Here is a 15,858-nt window from a genome sequence, read left to right as displayed (position 1 = left end):
CATTGCTTACAGGCTGGCCAAAACACCCACAGGAAGGTTAAGCTATTCCACAGTCCATTGTCTTTGCTGATAGGCCATCAGCACTGTCTGGCTTCTTCCGTGTTGTACCAGAAAGGCTAGTTGTGGGTGTCATCCAGAGTACAGTTACATAGTCAATATTCCTAACTTTATATACAAAAAAGATACATGCATACAAATAGGATAATCATATTCAGCAAATCATAACTTTTTCAATGACACCTCACATGACTTCTTATACAAAATTAATCATAATTATGCCATAATCATCTAATAATATTACTATGGCAAATATGGGGTAAAGTGTCACACAGAGGGCCTGAGTTCATTCCCTCTAGAGGACCCAACCAGGGGTGTCATTACACAAACTACAGGGAACACAGAACCTTAGGAGGAGGAGCAGGGTAATAAAAAAAAGTAAGTGTTGGCTAACTTTTTAGCCAATTTTCAAAAAGGCAATGAAGTCCATACATGCAGCTGGTGAAGGGTCTAGTCAAAGAAAGTTTCCATAGAGATTTGCCTCTAATTTCCACCAGGAATTAGATATCACTCACTGTCTTATAATTTCCACTTGATTGAATTCTTCCACAAGGGGAATAATGGGGCCCCTGACATATTTCCTGTAGATTAAATGAATAGTGGCTCAGGGCACAAAAGGTGTAAGAGGAGCAACACCGAAAGGTCTACTAGCTGTAAAGGTACAATGATTGTGCAACGGAATGCCAGAAGAGCATGGATGACAACAATGTGTGCAGTAGAGCCCAATGTTAAAGCAGTAATGCAAAACTCTTTTTGGTCCATTTTGCCTAATAGTAGATTGAGGCAGCAAACAGAAGGTCCAATTGTGTGATGGATCTAAGAAATCAAATTATAAATTTAGACATTTAATTTCCTACTTAAAATAGGCCAACCAACATTAAATATCCCATATTACATACACTACTGTATGTGGGTAAATAAGTTATAGACCCATGTCATTTATTATAACAGTATAGTGCAAGTTATTTTCCTCTGAAGAATAGTTTTATAATAATAATTAGGCAGTGCACTTTATCTCAGTAGCAATGTATTACAAAGCATTTTCATTCGTTAATATGATTTGTCATTTCAAAAGTGAAACTTTAAGGCAACTGGAATGTGACATGAAGCTACAAAGTAGTACTTGAAACAGAACATTAAACGTTTAAGGAAAAATGTGTACATTTTAATACAGAATGAGGTACTAAATCAACTAAAACCTATTTCTGACAGACTAGTGATGAATTATGGGATTTTCACTAATCCTCAGCTAAACAAAGTGAATACTGTTCTTGATGCAGAAATTGCCTGTTAAATCATACACAGCATAGTTCCGGTATTGCTGGAAAATATGACATTACCTTGATTGTCAGACAGCCTTCTAGAAACACTCAATTTTCCAGCTGCCCGCTGTATAAGCATACAGATTAAAAGAAAATTTATGTGATAGAAGGTATAAACACATAAAACACTACCTAGCAATGTAGATGTTTAAAAGAGCTTTCTATATTCATGATCAAGGGAGAAAAACTCCTTTAAAATGTACTAAGAAAGCAGTAAAAGGGAATAGATGCAGTTGGAATTATTTTGTCTAAGAAAATGAAGCCCTGTCATCCCTTACCAACTAAAAGGCTCTGAAGGTACCCAGTGTCTATATCAGTTTGTTACAGGCAAGAGGTAAAATACTGCATGTTTGATTTCATGTCTGCACTACAAAGATAATCCACATCTGTGTTTGGTGGTGAGACGCTAACATTGCAATTCATGACAAAACTATATTTGTGTGCAATGCATTGGATTATGGAATCACTAATAAAACATATTTGTTTCAAAGGGCAGGTCTACACTAACCCCCCAATTCGAACTAAGGTACGCAACTTCAGCTACGTGAATAACGTAGCTGAAGTTCAAAGTACCTTAGTTCGAACCTATCTCGGTTCAGACGCGGCAGGCAGGCTCCCCCGTCGACTTCGCGGTACTCCTCTCGCTGAGCTGGAGTACCGCAGTCGACGGCGAGCACTTCCGGGTTCGACTTATCTCGTCCAGACAAGATGCGATAAGTCGAACCCAGAAGTTCGATTTGCTTGCCACCGAACTACCGGGTAGTGTAGACCTACCCAAAGAAATACCCAGTGAGTAAATGCAAAGTATGTAGGGCTCGACATTGCAAACTGAAGATTAGCCAAGGCAGGATTTGCTAATGGAGTCTTTCCAGTTTAAGCATTTTATTTTAATGTTTGTCAAGTACTTTTGGTTAAAAATTTAACAAGTGTAAATGGCAGATCAACAGAATTAGATATCCTCCTCCATCAATCTCCCTTACTAACAGACAAATAATATTATGTTTTGTTGAATAGGAAAATTTATGCTTGCTTTCCTCAAAAATTTCTTTTCTTCAGGTACTCAGGTCTATAGATCCCACAGTGGATATTCAACCAGCCTGAAATTTGGAAACACAGACCTGTTACAGTCTCTGGAAATGGCTTAGCCCTTCAATATTTCTGCTATTAAAAAACCTGCAGAAATAAACACATTAAGAAAGTTCAAGGAAAAGAAGGAAACAAAGTTTATTTGCAGCTCATCCTTTAAATATCTGCAACCAAGAGTTACGGATGATGCAGCAATGGAGGCAGAGCTAGATTAACCAGTTCCAGAAGTGCCAAATCACTCATGACACTGGTTTCCAGATGATTTAATGGGTTTTGGCTTCTAGTCCTTAAGTCTGTATCTCAAGCAGGCAGCCTCAGTAAATCCACCAATGCTATCAAGTCTTGTAGATATAGTCCTCTTTCCTTTAAAAGTGGAGATGATGACTTTCCACCGTGCAGTACACCATAGCGGTGCAACCTCACTGTTTCGGAGCCAAAACACAGCACTAACTCATTTTTTCCAGTTACACAAGCAACGTACGTTACCTTTTAAAAGAAACTGGTTTCCTTGTCTTCTGTTGCTTCATGCTAAATTCTCATCTGTTTTCCTGTTTTAATGTTTGCTGGCATGCATTTAATTTTTTTCCCCCCAGAGAGTTTAAGGGTGACATGCACATTGCAGGCCACAGAACCTCACCCACCCATGTCTGTAACAGACCCCTAATCTCTCGCTGAGTTCTGAAGTCCTCAAATCATGATCTATAGACTTCAAGTTACCGAGAATCCACCATTTACACTAGTTTATACCTGCATGTGACCTGTGACCCATGCTGCAAAAGAAGGTGAAAAACCCCAGGGTCTCTGCCAATCTAACCTGTGGGAAAATTCCTTCCTAACCCCAAATATGGTGATCCATCTGCAATCAGCCTCTGGCTTTAGGTGGTTCACATAAAGTCTCCTCATCTCCAGTGAGCATCTTCAAAACCTTTTGAGATAAGGTTTAATTACCATGCAAATGGAGGAAAGTCCTAATATAGAAAACTAAACATTAACATTACCAAGATTTATATAGTAGATACAGTTCATATTATACAGGCTCATCATTGTCTATGACAGTTACATATGCATTCTTATTATTACTTTATTTAACTTCTATTTTATTTATCCTGGTGAAACTAAACATTTGTGGTACCCACTGACTTTTCTACTAGGTCCTGGTCTACATACAAAGGGGCATCCTTTTACCAAAAAGTGTGAAGCGGAACTGATTTGGTTAAACTACTGGACCTTTAGGCTGGCTTTTACAGAGGTTTATAGGGTATGTCTACACTGGTAGAGTTATAGCGCCGGCAGTTAAGCACAGCTCACAGCACGCTGAAGGGAAACCGCTGTTGTGTTTTCACACTGTCAGCTGACTGCACAATAGCATGTTCACACTTGCGGCACTTGTAATGCTATTCGGAGCAGTGCACTCTGGGCAGCTGTCCCACAGGGCATCTCTTCCTCTTCTGCCACTAAGAGTTATGGGAAGATGAAGAGGGTTGCAGGGCATCCTGGGTCCTGTCCCATTGCCCTGTGATGCATTGCTTCACATCCCAGCAATCCCTGTGCTTCTATCCGCATTTGGCGCCCTCTTTCAACGGTTTGTGTACTGCTCACTCTGCCTCTTCGGTTTGCAGGAATGGATCCTGCACTGTTGACCAGTATGCTGCTCACATGCCACACATAGTAGGTACAACACGAGATTGCTTGTGACATTCATGGAGGTGCTGACCACAGTGGAATGCCACTTTTGGGCTCGGGAAACAAGCACAGTGGTGGGATCACATCGTCATGCATGTCTGGGATGACGAGCAGTGGCTGCAGAACTTTCGGATGAGGAAAGCCACATTCATGGGACTCTGTGATGAGCTCTCCCCAGCCCTGCAGCGCAAGGACACAAGAATGAGAGCTGCCCTGCCCTTGGAGAAGCATGTGGTGATTGCACTGTGGAAGCTGACTACTCCAGACTGCTACTGATCAGTCGTTAACCAGTTCAGAGTGGGAAAGTCGACTGTTGGATTTGTGTTGACAGAAGTGGGCAGGGCCATTAAACGCATTCTCCTCCGAAAGACCATGATTCTGGGCAACGTCCGTGACATTATGGATGGCTTTTCACAAATAATGTACAAGGTTGTGAGGTATCATTTAAAAACACATCTGCTGATCAATAATATAATGGAAACTGCATGTAGCAGCATTACCCGTGAAGTTATAAACAAACTAATGATATGACTAAAAATATGTTTTCCAGAGAAGTCTTGGAAGTGGCCAAACCAGTTCCTCAGAGAAAAAGGGTAAGCTGAAACCTCAGCCAGGCATAAATAAGGCTGATGTATCATTACATGCTAAGTGGCCATTCTTTGGTAGGAAATGGGGCAGAGGCAAAAAAAATCTGCATCTCAGCAAAGAAACATGGAGTTCCCTTCCACCCAGACCGCCTTGCTCCCAGCTGGAAATGCTTCTCAAAGAGGAGACAGGACTATAAAAAGAAGGGGCAGACCCACCCACTCCCCCTCCTCTCCCCCACTGCATTCACTGCACCTGAAGCAACAAAGGAAGCATTCGTTGGACTCTGGGGAAGGGGTCCTGACCAACAAGGTTTGGTCTGTAAGGCTGCTGGGAAACTTTTCTTGAATCTGATATAGTTATTAAGTTAGGTATTAGTAAACATCTTATCTTTATTTTTCTTGTAACCATTTCTGACTTTTATGCCTCATTACTTGTACTCACTTAAAATTTCTCGTTGTAGTTAATAAACTTGTTTTACTGTTTTATGTCATCCAGTGTATTTAAATTGAAGTATCTGAATAACTATCTGAAATAATACACTGGCATATTGTTCCCTTAAAGCAGTGGTTCCCAAACTTTAACAACCTGTGAACCCCTTTCACTAAAATGTCAAGTTTCATGAACCCCGTCCTAAAAATGAATATTTCCAGGGATTTTTTCCTTTACCTGAGTATAAATTATAAAAGCATGATTTTGGAAATATAAAATTTGTTTTTATGACATGCTTATTACACACTATTTATTATTATTTATCATTACCGTATTTTTATTACATTATGAAAACGGCAACACTCTTCCAATATCTCACTTTCATAGCTCGTATCACTTTGAATAAGTCTGTTATAAGACAAGGCTCCTATGTTTCATGAAGGAGTATCAGATGTGAAACAGCATGAAGGTATTTAGGAAGCCAACTCAGAGTTCTTCCTACACAAGCATTCAAGTCTTGAGCAGGCCAGGCAAACAACGCACGTTACAACAAAGCTTACACGGATTCTTCATAATAATTTTAAATACCTATTTAATTTTAAAAACAGCAAAAAATATCCACCTCCCTTTCCATTCCTGATAGGGAGTCTTGAAGTTTAAATCTCCTCAGTGTGATAGATATGCTTGCTTTGATCTGCTTAGCTCTTGGAAGTCCAGGGGCTCCAGGCTGCTGGCCCCATGCTGCCCGGAGTCCCTAGGGACAGCTTTGTCCGCCATTAGGGATTTTTTTCTTGAGAACCCCCTGTAACATTTCACGAACCCCAGTTTGGGAACCACTGCCTTAAAGAAATAATGAACTTAAAATATTTTGAACTTTCCAGGAGAGGGCTGGGCAGCACAGGACATACATTTCTGGGAGAAATCTGGGACTGGGGTGTGTGTTGGGTTCTCCCTGCAGTATAACCCAGGCTGGTGAGAGCCAGATTGTAACCTAAGTGCAGCTGGCAGGCTGCAGTTACTCAGGGTGTGGCTTGCATGCTGGCAGGCTGATTGTGATCAGCCCAGATGGGAGCTACTACAGCAAGGCATTAAGGCACCCACAGTTGCAGGGCAGGGGTGACACAGCTGCTCATTAGTCTGTACCCTGATATGTCTCGCACTCCAGAAGATCTGAGTACAGGAGTACTATTAAAGTATTCAGAACTGGCCAAAAGACCCCAAACAGGTTTAGTAATTACATTTTTCTAACTTAATAAACAGAGATTCTCTCTCTCTATTTAAATAGTGATTAATCTCAAGAGAAAAATCCCTACAATATCCTGCCAACTGAAGCGTGTTCCAAAATACAGATTAAAAGCTCAAAGCCAGATTTTCAATAGAACTCATCACCCCAGAGCTCCCACTGAGAACAGAAGCAGCTGCTTGGTGCCAAGCACTTTTGAAAGTCTGGTCCTAAGAGTTAGATTTCCATTTCTAAAAACTGTATGCCACTTTGTTAATTCTTTCAATTAAGAAAAATATAGGGAATTAACTCCATTTCAGGCCAAACTCATTTATACATAAAGAGATAAACCTTACTAATAACCTTACTTGCATCTGAAGAAGTGAGGTTCTTACCCACGAAAGCTTATGCTCCCAATACTTCTGTTAGTCTTAAAGGTGCCAGAGGACCCTCTGTTGCTTCTTACTAATAAGGTTTGTTAGGCACTATGAATTTAAATACCACACCTTTTTAAAAAATAGCCAACAGGAAACTAATTTGTTTGCAGCAAAAAAGTATAAAGTTATGTTTGTGACTGAATTCTAGTGAGCAGAATTACCTGAATTCTGATTAATCATTTCTAAATCTCAAGAAATCCCCATCAGTTAGAATCTGACAGGGTATAACATATTTACTTTCATGTCTAAACAATTTTCAAAAATCTTTCATTAAGATTTTTAAAACAAATATTTAAAATAGGTAATAGGCCTTCTAACAGGTAATTAATCCAAGTGAGAATAGTAATTTAGCCAACAAATTTCATTATTCTCAACTTATTATGTTAATTTACTTTTTTTAAATGCCTACAATTATGGAAACTCATAGAAACTATTTTCACTCATGGGTTCACACATTTTCCCATGTTTTTTAAAGGCCTAACAAAACATTGTGAACCTTGTGCTATACCAGCTTTGAAAGTAGGCTGAAGACACATAAACCTGATAAACTAGCATGCACTTGAGCAAACATTTTCATCCCCCACACCCAGAAGAAATGTCAAAATAGTTCTATAGAGTCACATGAAGAGAGACAGCCTTACTAGGCATGCTATTAAACCAGCTTTCTTAGTTCCTGAACACTTCACACACCACTGAAGATGCCTCAAAAACAAAGATATAATTAAATTTGCAGTCTCAACCAATTCCTCATGGGGACTGGGAGGGGAAGAAGCTTTAAAGGAACGGAGTTAGAAAAGCATTAATGGAATGCATATCTTCATATCATTATTAGGAATTTATTTTCTGTTCCAAAGAGTTACTGTGCATAATTCCATTTGCAATAAAAAGGTGCAAGACAATGGAAAGCAATTACTTAAAACAAGGAAAACCAAAGCAGTAGTTTGTTTTCCCCACCACATTAAAACAGACAGACATTACCTTGCTTACAAAATATCATCTAAACATCCTGAAGAATTCCAATAAATCTTTATAACACGAAGGAGGCAATAACCATCATCAGCATCTCTCCTTCCAACGTATGTGTTCCCTCTCATCCTCCTCTGAGTAAAACAGAAACACTCATCTCCCTTGCCTCACATCAAGTACTAAACACCTCCAAGACTAACCCAGAAAGCAGAACCTCCATGCCTTGCTGACCCTGCTCTTTTATGCTGTAGACTCCATGACGGAGTCTTTCCTGCCTCAATTTTGACATCCTACTGTAACATGCCTCTCTCTCTCTCCCCCCACCTCCCCCTTTCCCAGATAAAAACGGAAGGGAGCAGCAGGAGACATCAACACTGCAGAGAAGTGAGGCAAAAGGGAGGCTGGGAGTATCCAAAACCTCCCTGGCACAGCACACAATAGCACCCTAGAAAAACAGCCAGCTCCCAGTAAACCTGGGGATTAGCCAATTTTGTAAGGGTTAACAATTTAGTTTCTGTCCTTTCTTTATAGCTGTTCCAGACAACATGAAATGGGGGGGGGGGGGGGCGCAGAGAATGAACTTTTGTGACTTAGGCGATTTTTAGAATCGTTTCCTTTTCTCTAGGGCCAAAAATTGGGTTCACTTCACTCTTTGCTTTTCAAAAATACATAATTGTTTTATAGTTTCTGCCAACCTAAATCAATTCTGCTTGTGACAACCTTTAAAGAATCATAATTTGCTCGGTCACACTTAAAGTTTGACTTTTTTCCCAAGAATGTCAACATAATTTAACTAAGTTTTACATGTTTAACTATTAATGCCCCTAATTATTCAGATCTGTGTCACATAACTGTAAATTAGTTAATTGTAAAGTGACATCACTGAACTTTGAGCTCTAAACACATTTTTTCACTCAATAATTAGGACAGCAATTGCTTATTTCTTCTGCAATCACACAACCCATATTTAATGAACTCTTTTGTTAAAATGAGCCCCGCAATACAAAGTACTGCCTGACAATGAGGAACACTGGCTACCAGATTTTATAAAGAACATTTGCTAAATATGTATTAGGGAGAAGCTTTCCTTACTGAATACCACAAAGTTAAAGTCACTCTGAAGTACTCCAATTATCTGACTATGCAGATAAGTGGATTGTTGGGTATGTCAGTTATTTAAAACTACAAAGGGGAAAGGAAGGAATATAGGTAGGGCCCTACCAAATTCACGGTCCATTTTGCTCAATTTCACGGTTATAGGATTTTTTAAATCATACGTTTCATGATTTCAGATATTTAAATCTGAAATTTCATGGTGTAACTGTAGGGGTCTTGACTCAAAATCAGGTTGGTGGGAGGGTTGTAAGGTTATTGTAAGGGGGTAGCAATATTGCCACCCTTACTTCTACGCTGATGCCTTCAGAGCTGGGCTGTTGGCTAGCAGCCACCGCTCTCCAGCCCCCACAGCAGTGCAGAAGTAGGGTAGCAATATCATGACCCCCCTACAATAACCCTGCAACACCCCCCCCCCGCCCTCCCATAATCCCCTTTTGGGTAGATCCCCAGTTTGAGAAACACCTGTCTCTCCCATTAAATCCGTACAGCGTAGGGTAAAAGTATACAAAAGACCAGATTTCACAGTCCATGACGTGTTTTTCACAGCCGTGAATTTGGTAGGGCCCTAAATATAGGTAACTGGGGCTCCAATACATATTTTCTAACCCATTTTAATGAGCTCTAAAACTCAAAACAAAGCAGAACATTATGTAATTTATTTTCCAGGTACACTATAGCTCACAAGGCCTCACGGTAAGAAAAGGGAGGAATTTCACAAAGCAATGAACATCCCTTCCCACCCAATTTGTTAGGTGGGATTATAACAGGAAGATGTGGTCTAAAAATGAAAAATTAGCTTCACAAAATTTCAGTTGTTTTCAAAGAACAGAGAAATCTAGCGCAGAACAGTAAAATCAAAGGAATATTGGCAGATGGTAGAGATAAGATTTTAAGGTCTTCTGTGCAGGGATTGTGTGTTCCTGTGTGTAACAGTGCACACTGTAGGTACTAACAGAATATTAATAATTAAACTGATAATGATAATTAATAATAGTCAAGTGGATTGTAATATGGGAGTATTTAGTTATCCTTCTATTACTTTCAAAGAAAAGACGAAAGAGTATCCTAAATGGTCCAAAATAGTACAGATTACAATAATGCGGTTACAATTTCACTACTGTAAATATATACAGTATAGTTTACAGTATAGTATATAATATACATACTGTTTATAGTTTACAGTAGTGAAACTAATAGCGCTATCGTAATCTGTATTATTTTGGATCATTTAAGGTAGGATGCTATCTACACACACGCCCACAGGAGGAGGAAGTCAGACTATCATGTTACTGCATGGTTCTGAATACAGAGAAGGCATTTGGCAGAGTGAATGGGAATCTCTCTTACCAGATGCAACAAAGATCCATGCTTTTTCAGACAGATAGGTCATCTCAATCCCAGAGCATTAGTGCTCTGCAATTGTCCAGGTTTTTCCTCTTCTTCATTTTCTTAAGGTTTAAAATATAATCTACTGCGCTAGTATGTTTGCAGTGCATTGAGGAATATGTAAATTTAGCCCCAGGCTTTCGTTGTTTTGTCTCTTTATGACACATCTTCTTGTAGGTTATTTATTTATTTTTCTGACTATACAATATGACTGATTTGCTTAATCATTTTATATTTATGTATCCAAGAGTGGAAGGCAAAATAAAGAGAAAAAGTTTTTAGAAGATTGGTTCAGTCTCAGCTTATTTGCGATCATTTATGAAGTCTCAACTCCCAGCACCATAATAAAAACCCTGCAGATCTGTTAGGTCAATACAAATTCCAATATACTATTTATGCAAAGCAAGAGTCTGATGCAACGCCCATTGAAGTCACTGGGAACCTTTCCATAGACTTCAATGGACTTTGCATCTAGGGTGACCAGACGTCCCAATATTATCGGGACAATCCCGATTTTAAGACATTTGTCTCGCGTCCCGACCGCACATCTGTCGGGATGCCTTTTGTCCTGATATCGGGGACAGCTCACCGCACACACTTGAAGTCGCGGGGCTGGCGGCGCTTCCTGGTGGGGCAGCTCCCAGCACCTGCCCGCAGACAGGAACCTGCAGTGCGGCCCCTAGGCACAGAGTTGGAGGGGGTCTCCGCGTGCTGCACCGACTCCCTCCTGGCCAATCAGAGCTGCGGGGGCGGGGCTTACAGGTGCCGGCAGCGGGCAGAGAGCCCTCCGCCCCCCCCCCCCGACCCTACCCTAGGAGCCAGATGGACCTGCCGGATGCTTCCCGGGAGCAGCCCCAGGTAAGCACCGCCGAGATCTGGCAGGTCCCTCTGGCTCCTAGGATCAGGGGAGGCCGAGGCGTCGCCACGTGCTGCGCCCGCCTCAAGCTCCGTGGCTCCCATTGGCCGGGAAAAGCGCCAATGGGAGCGACCGGAGCCGCAGAGCGGGGCTTGCAGGCTCCGGCAGTGCGCAGAGAGCCCCCTACCCCCCTGACCTGACCCTAAGAACTCGAGGGACCTGCCGGGGGGTGAGGTGGGGAGTCTCGGCAGTGATTACCTGGGGCTGCTCCCGGGAAGCATCCGGCAGGTCCATCTGGCTCCTAGGGTAGGGTCGGGGGGGGGCGGAGGGCTCTCTGCCCGCTGCCGGCACCTGTAAGCCCCGCCCCCCGCAGCTCTGATTGGCCAGGAGGGAGTTGGTGCAGCACGCGGAGACCCCCTCCAACTCTGTGCCTAGGGGCCGCACTGCAGGTTCCTGTCTGCGGGCAGGTGCTGGGAGCTGCCCCACCAGGAAGCGCCGCCAGCCCCGCAACTTCAAGACTCCCCACCTCACCCCCCGGCAGGTCCCTCGAGTTCTTAGGGTCAGGTCAGGGGGGTAGGGGGCTCTCTGCGCGCTACCGGAGCCTGCAAGCCCCGCTCTGCGGCTCCGGCCGCTCCCATTGGCGCTTTTCCCGGCCAATGGGAGCCACGGAGCTTGAGGCGGGCGCAGCACGTGGCGACGCCTCGGCCTCCCCTGATCCTAGGAGCCAGAGGGACCTGCCAGATACTTCCCAGGAGCAGCCACCCCAGGTAGGCACTGCCAGGACCTCCCACCCCCGTCAGGTCCCTCTGGCTCTTAGGGTCGGGGGTGGAGGGGTAGGGGACTCTGCGGGTTGCTCCCGCCTGCAAGCCCCACTCCACGGCTCTGGCAGCTCCCATTGGTGCTTTTCTCGGCCAATGGGAGCCACGGAGCTCACGCTTGTGGCAGGCGCAGCACGTGGAGAGTCTGGAGACCCCCCTCGCCACTCTGACCTTAGGAGCCAGAGACCTCCCAGCAGGGCTGGTGAGTGCAGCCAGGGAAGGGGGAAGGGTGTTATGGAGTGAGTGTCTGGGAGGTGTGTGTGGGGTGCTGGGCTGTGAGGGTGTGGAGGGCGCTGAGCAGTGGGGGAGGTTTGTGTGTTTTGGGGTGCTAGGCAGTGGAGGCCTGTTGGGGGGCGCTGGGCAGTGGGGGGAATCTGAGTGTGTCAGGGCACTGGGCAGTCTGTGTAGGGCATTGTTTAGTTGTGGTGGTGGGGCTGTGAGGAAGGGCACTGGGAGGGAGGGAGAAGTGTATGTGTATTGGGAAACTAGCGAGTGGGGGATTCTGTGTGGGGTGCTGGGCAGCTGTGGCTCTTCCCCCTCCCCCCCCCCAATGTGTCCTGATACTTCACTCTTGCGATCTGGTCACCCCGTTTGCATCAAACCTCAATAGCAAAAACGAGATATGTAAGCAAGTTACTTAATAATTACAAGAAAACACCTTTACATTATTAGGTACTCACATAACTATTGTGCTCACATACGTGCTCACATAACTATTCCAGGCAAAGCTGCCACATTAGGCCCGTACACTCCAAGTACTCATACATTAATCTCAGTCCATCTGTAATTAGAGTTTAAACAAATTTCTATTACTGTAGAAATATTCTACCAATTTGAGCAACCTATTGTCCCTTTCAATACACCCACAGTAATAGAAAAACGATTTCACAGGTCAACAAGAAAAACAGATTGTACATTTTACATCTGATGATGACAGAAAAAAGAGAAGAGGTGAGATTTAATCAACACCAAGCTTGTAGTCAAATACACAAAGATCCCAGAGATCTATCCTACCAAAGAAAATAGTTTATGAAGTTCTGGCAAAATAATTTGTACCTTAGAAACCTCAAGTACAGGAGGACTTACAGACCAGGTGCATGGGAGCCAGTGTAAATATTTAACTTCTCTGAACCTCAGAGGTTCATATCAGCACTGAAATGACCAGCATTCCGGAGCTATTGATATTTTAAATCATAATTTGGGGCCCAAACCTGCAGCCACTATGCAAACAGAACTCCATTTGACTTCACTGGGAGTTCCAGGTTTAGAGTAGTTGCAGAACTGGGCCTATAAATTGAACTGGAAAAATTCAATTTCCAATTCTTAAGACATTTAACAGAATTAAATCAGAAGTTCTAAAAGTCACCTACTTTAGGTATACATAGTTTGTGTTCAAGGGGCTTGTCTCTTCTAAAATTCTCACTTCTAGTTTTGTTTGCAGTAAATTAAACACATTAGCAGTGCAATAACACCTTTTTGACTACCATAAGTCTCTCTTTCTCTGTAGGTATGGCTCACTGACAACATGGAGGTATACAAACTCAGAAGAAATTTCAGTAATAGTCAAAACATTCCAGTTTATCAGATTTAGGGTAAAGTAAATACCAACCATAACTCCAACAAAATTTGAGCTCCTACTCAACAACCCTATTGCTATTATTAATCCATCACTTTCATGCACCTCTGCACTTTGTGGTGATGGCAGGAGTTGGCAGTAGAAGTGTCAAATTAAGCAAGATAGCCAGTTCTGTACATCCCAAAGAACTGATAAGGCTCAGGTAAACACCCAAAATTTTGCACACTTATCCAAAATGATCCTCTGAACTTTGGTTTGTTCAAAAACAAGTGAAAATAATAGGGAAAGAAATGTTTAATGCAACCATGCAGGTTGTTGCTACTCAGAACTTGATCAGATCGCCATTAGAATTACAGTTATTAAAAAACATACGTAGAAGAAGAAGAATAATTATTATAGACCTGCAATATGATAGCCATTTTACATAAAAAGGACAGGTCCCCGCACAACACAAACTAATATTTGAATCGCAACAATTAGAACCTTGACATAGTCTTTTCTCCTTATAAACTACTTATACTAAAAAAGAACCTTTTAGAAGAGCACAGAGAAGTAAGGGGCGGGGGGGGGGGGAAATACATGAAGAGGAACCAAACTTCTGAGGTTTAAAAGCTTTCACGTCCAGGCTCTGCTGTTGAGAAGCCCGCATTTGTATTGCCACAGTTACTTTTGATAAAGAGCTTACATAACTGGAGAGATAAGGAGAGTGGAAAACTGGAGATTTTCAAGCTCTCTTCAACTTCCCAAAGACAGGCTATGAGTCAATGATGGAAGTTAGTTAAAGGCCAACCAACTTCTATCATCGATCAATAGAGTAACTAATTTTCAAAACCTGTTACCTTAAACAGTCTTTTATTGTTGAAATATTTTGGGGTGCTTAGTGCCTACAGAGCAGCTGTTCTTTGTCACTAACTGATGAACCAGACTTGCGCTGACATGGAACAGGACTGCAAAGGGCTGTCATACATACACACTGAACCAGAACATATGATCAGTCACTTTTTGAGCCCAGTGACCTGCTCTTTGTAAATACTCCCATGTGTTTGCAATTAGCTAGTGAGCTACTTTGGCACAAAAAGAGGAGTTTGCTGAAGTCCGTTTTCCAGAAAAAAAAAATTCTGCACAGCCAAGACTCAGCCTTACCATGGTTAATAACACCACAGCCAAACAGTAGGCTCCTGCACATGTATAATCTCACTGAGAAAATTAAACGGAAGGATTCATCTGCTTTCTTCTGCAAAAATCGGTGATGCTGTAAATCATAAGGACCACAGATGGAATTGTGCAGCTCTCAGAAGCTGATGACAAACAGACGTCTTGGAAAGTATAGTGAAATTTTTGGAAAACTCACATCTGTTTTTATCCATTTCAATAAGGTCTTAATGCACAGAAGCTCAAATTTTTAGGATTCTGACTATCACAGATATAGAGGAAAGCATAGGATAGTTTGTGAAGGATTCAAATATCTGCTGATCTGAATCTCATAGTGGAAGTGGTTTAATTACTGCATTCAGTTAGGTGCCTGTTTCCCATTGATTTTTCCAAGCATCTGCCCAATGAAAGAACTGTAGGTTGTATCTCAAGAAATATATGCATTTATTTTTTGGAGGAAAGCACAAAGGTGGAGGCCCTTCATTTCCAGGAATTTACATAAGACAGAGATGCAACCAACACATTACTGGAGTAAAACACCATAGCCTTGAAACATGCATGCTGATGTATATTGGTGACATGCATCATCTTCTGAGTTACCTCACAATATATCGAGACATGACATCCATTTTATTGCTTTTATATCACAAGATAACTCAGATGTTAACACGTCACCACTGTATTCAGTAATTATGAGATGCTGTGATAAGAGTAGAAGTCAAATAGTCCATGTGTTGTAATATCTTGAGATAGCTCAATAAACACAGATGTTAACTCAGGTCATTAATGGGATTGTATGCTTAATTACTCTCATGGAGAGTGCAAATTTCAAGATGTGGATAAGCAAATAAAGAGGAAACATACAAGATTTAAGTGATACATTGTAAACAGTGTTCAAATTTTGAAAGCCTATCTGAGTTACTGACTGAGATTTAAACTGTAGCACTTAAACTAAGAAGCACAACAGCATACAAATAATTAAACTGCAGAGTCAAGTTGCATATATCCCAGGAAAAGTGCTTTGCATGGTTAGTAATGCATCAGCCACCCAACTACAAGGAGAATTTCCAGACACCTTTTTAAATGTCAGGGCAGCTACTCAAGCTTTAAGAAACAAAATTAAAAACCCAAATTTGGCACTTGTGTCCGGAGTCTCATTGGATT

General features: G+C 42.0%; 1 protein-coding gene across 3 annotated transcripts in view; it reads right to left on the bottom strand.

The window, feature by feature from the left end:
- Positions 1 to 15,858, bottom strand: part of ROR2 (receptor tyrosine kinase like orphan receptor 2) — a 226,068-nt gene that overhangs the window by 110,746 nt on the left and 99,464 nt on the right. The window contains exon 1 of one of the 3 annotated variants that reach the window (XM_024107950.3): positions 7,803 to 7,836. The exons of the other annotated variants lie outside the window; for them this stretch is intronic. Within the exon in view, the coding sequence (XP_023963718.1) occupies positions 7,803 to 7,821 (19 nt within the window). The 5' untranslated portion in view covers positions 7,822 to 7,836. Of the gene's footprint in view, positions 1 to 7,802; positions 7,837 to 15,858 lie in introns of those variants that run through there. 3 annotated transcript variants of the gene reach the window in all.

This window comes from Chrysemys picta, chromosome 6, assembly GCF_011386835.1.
Source record: "Chrysemys picta bellii isolate R12L10 chromosome 6, ASM1138683v2, whole genome shotgun sequence".
NCBI lineage: Eukaryota > Metazoa > Chordata > Testudines > Emydidae > Chrysemys > Chrysemys picta.
The sequence above is the reverse complement of the archived record's forward strand: the minus strand, read 5'-3'. Positions and strand labels throughout refer to the sequence as shown.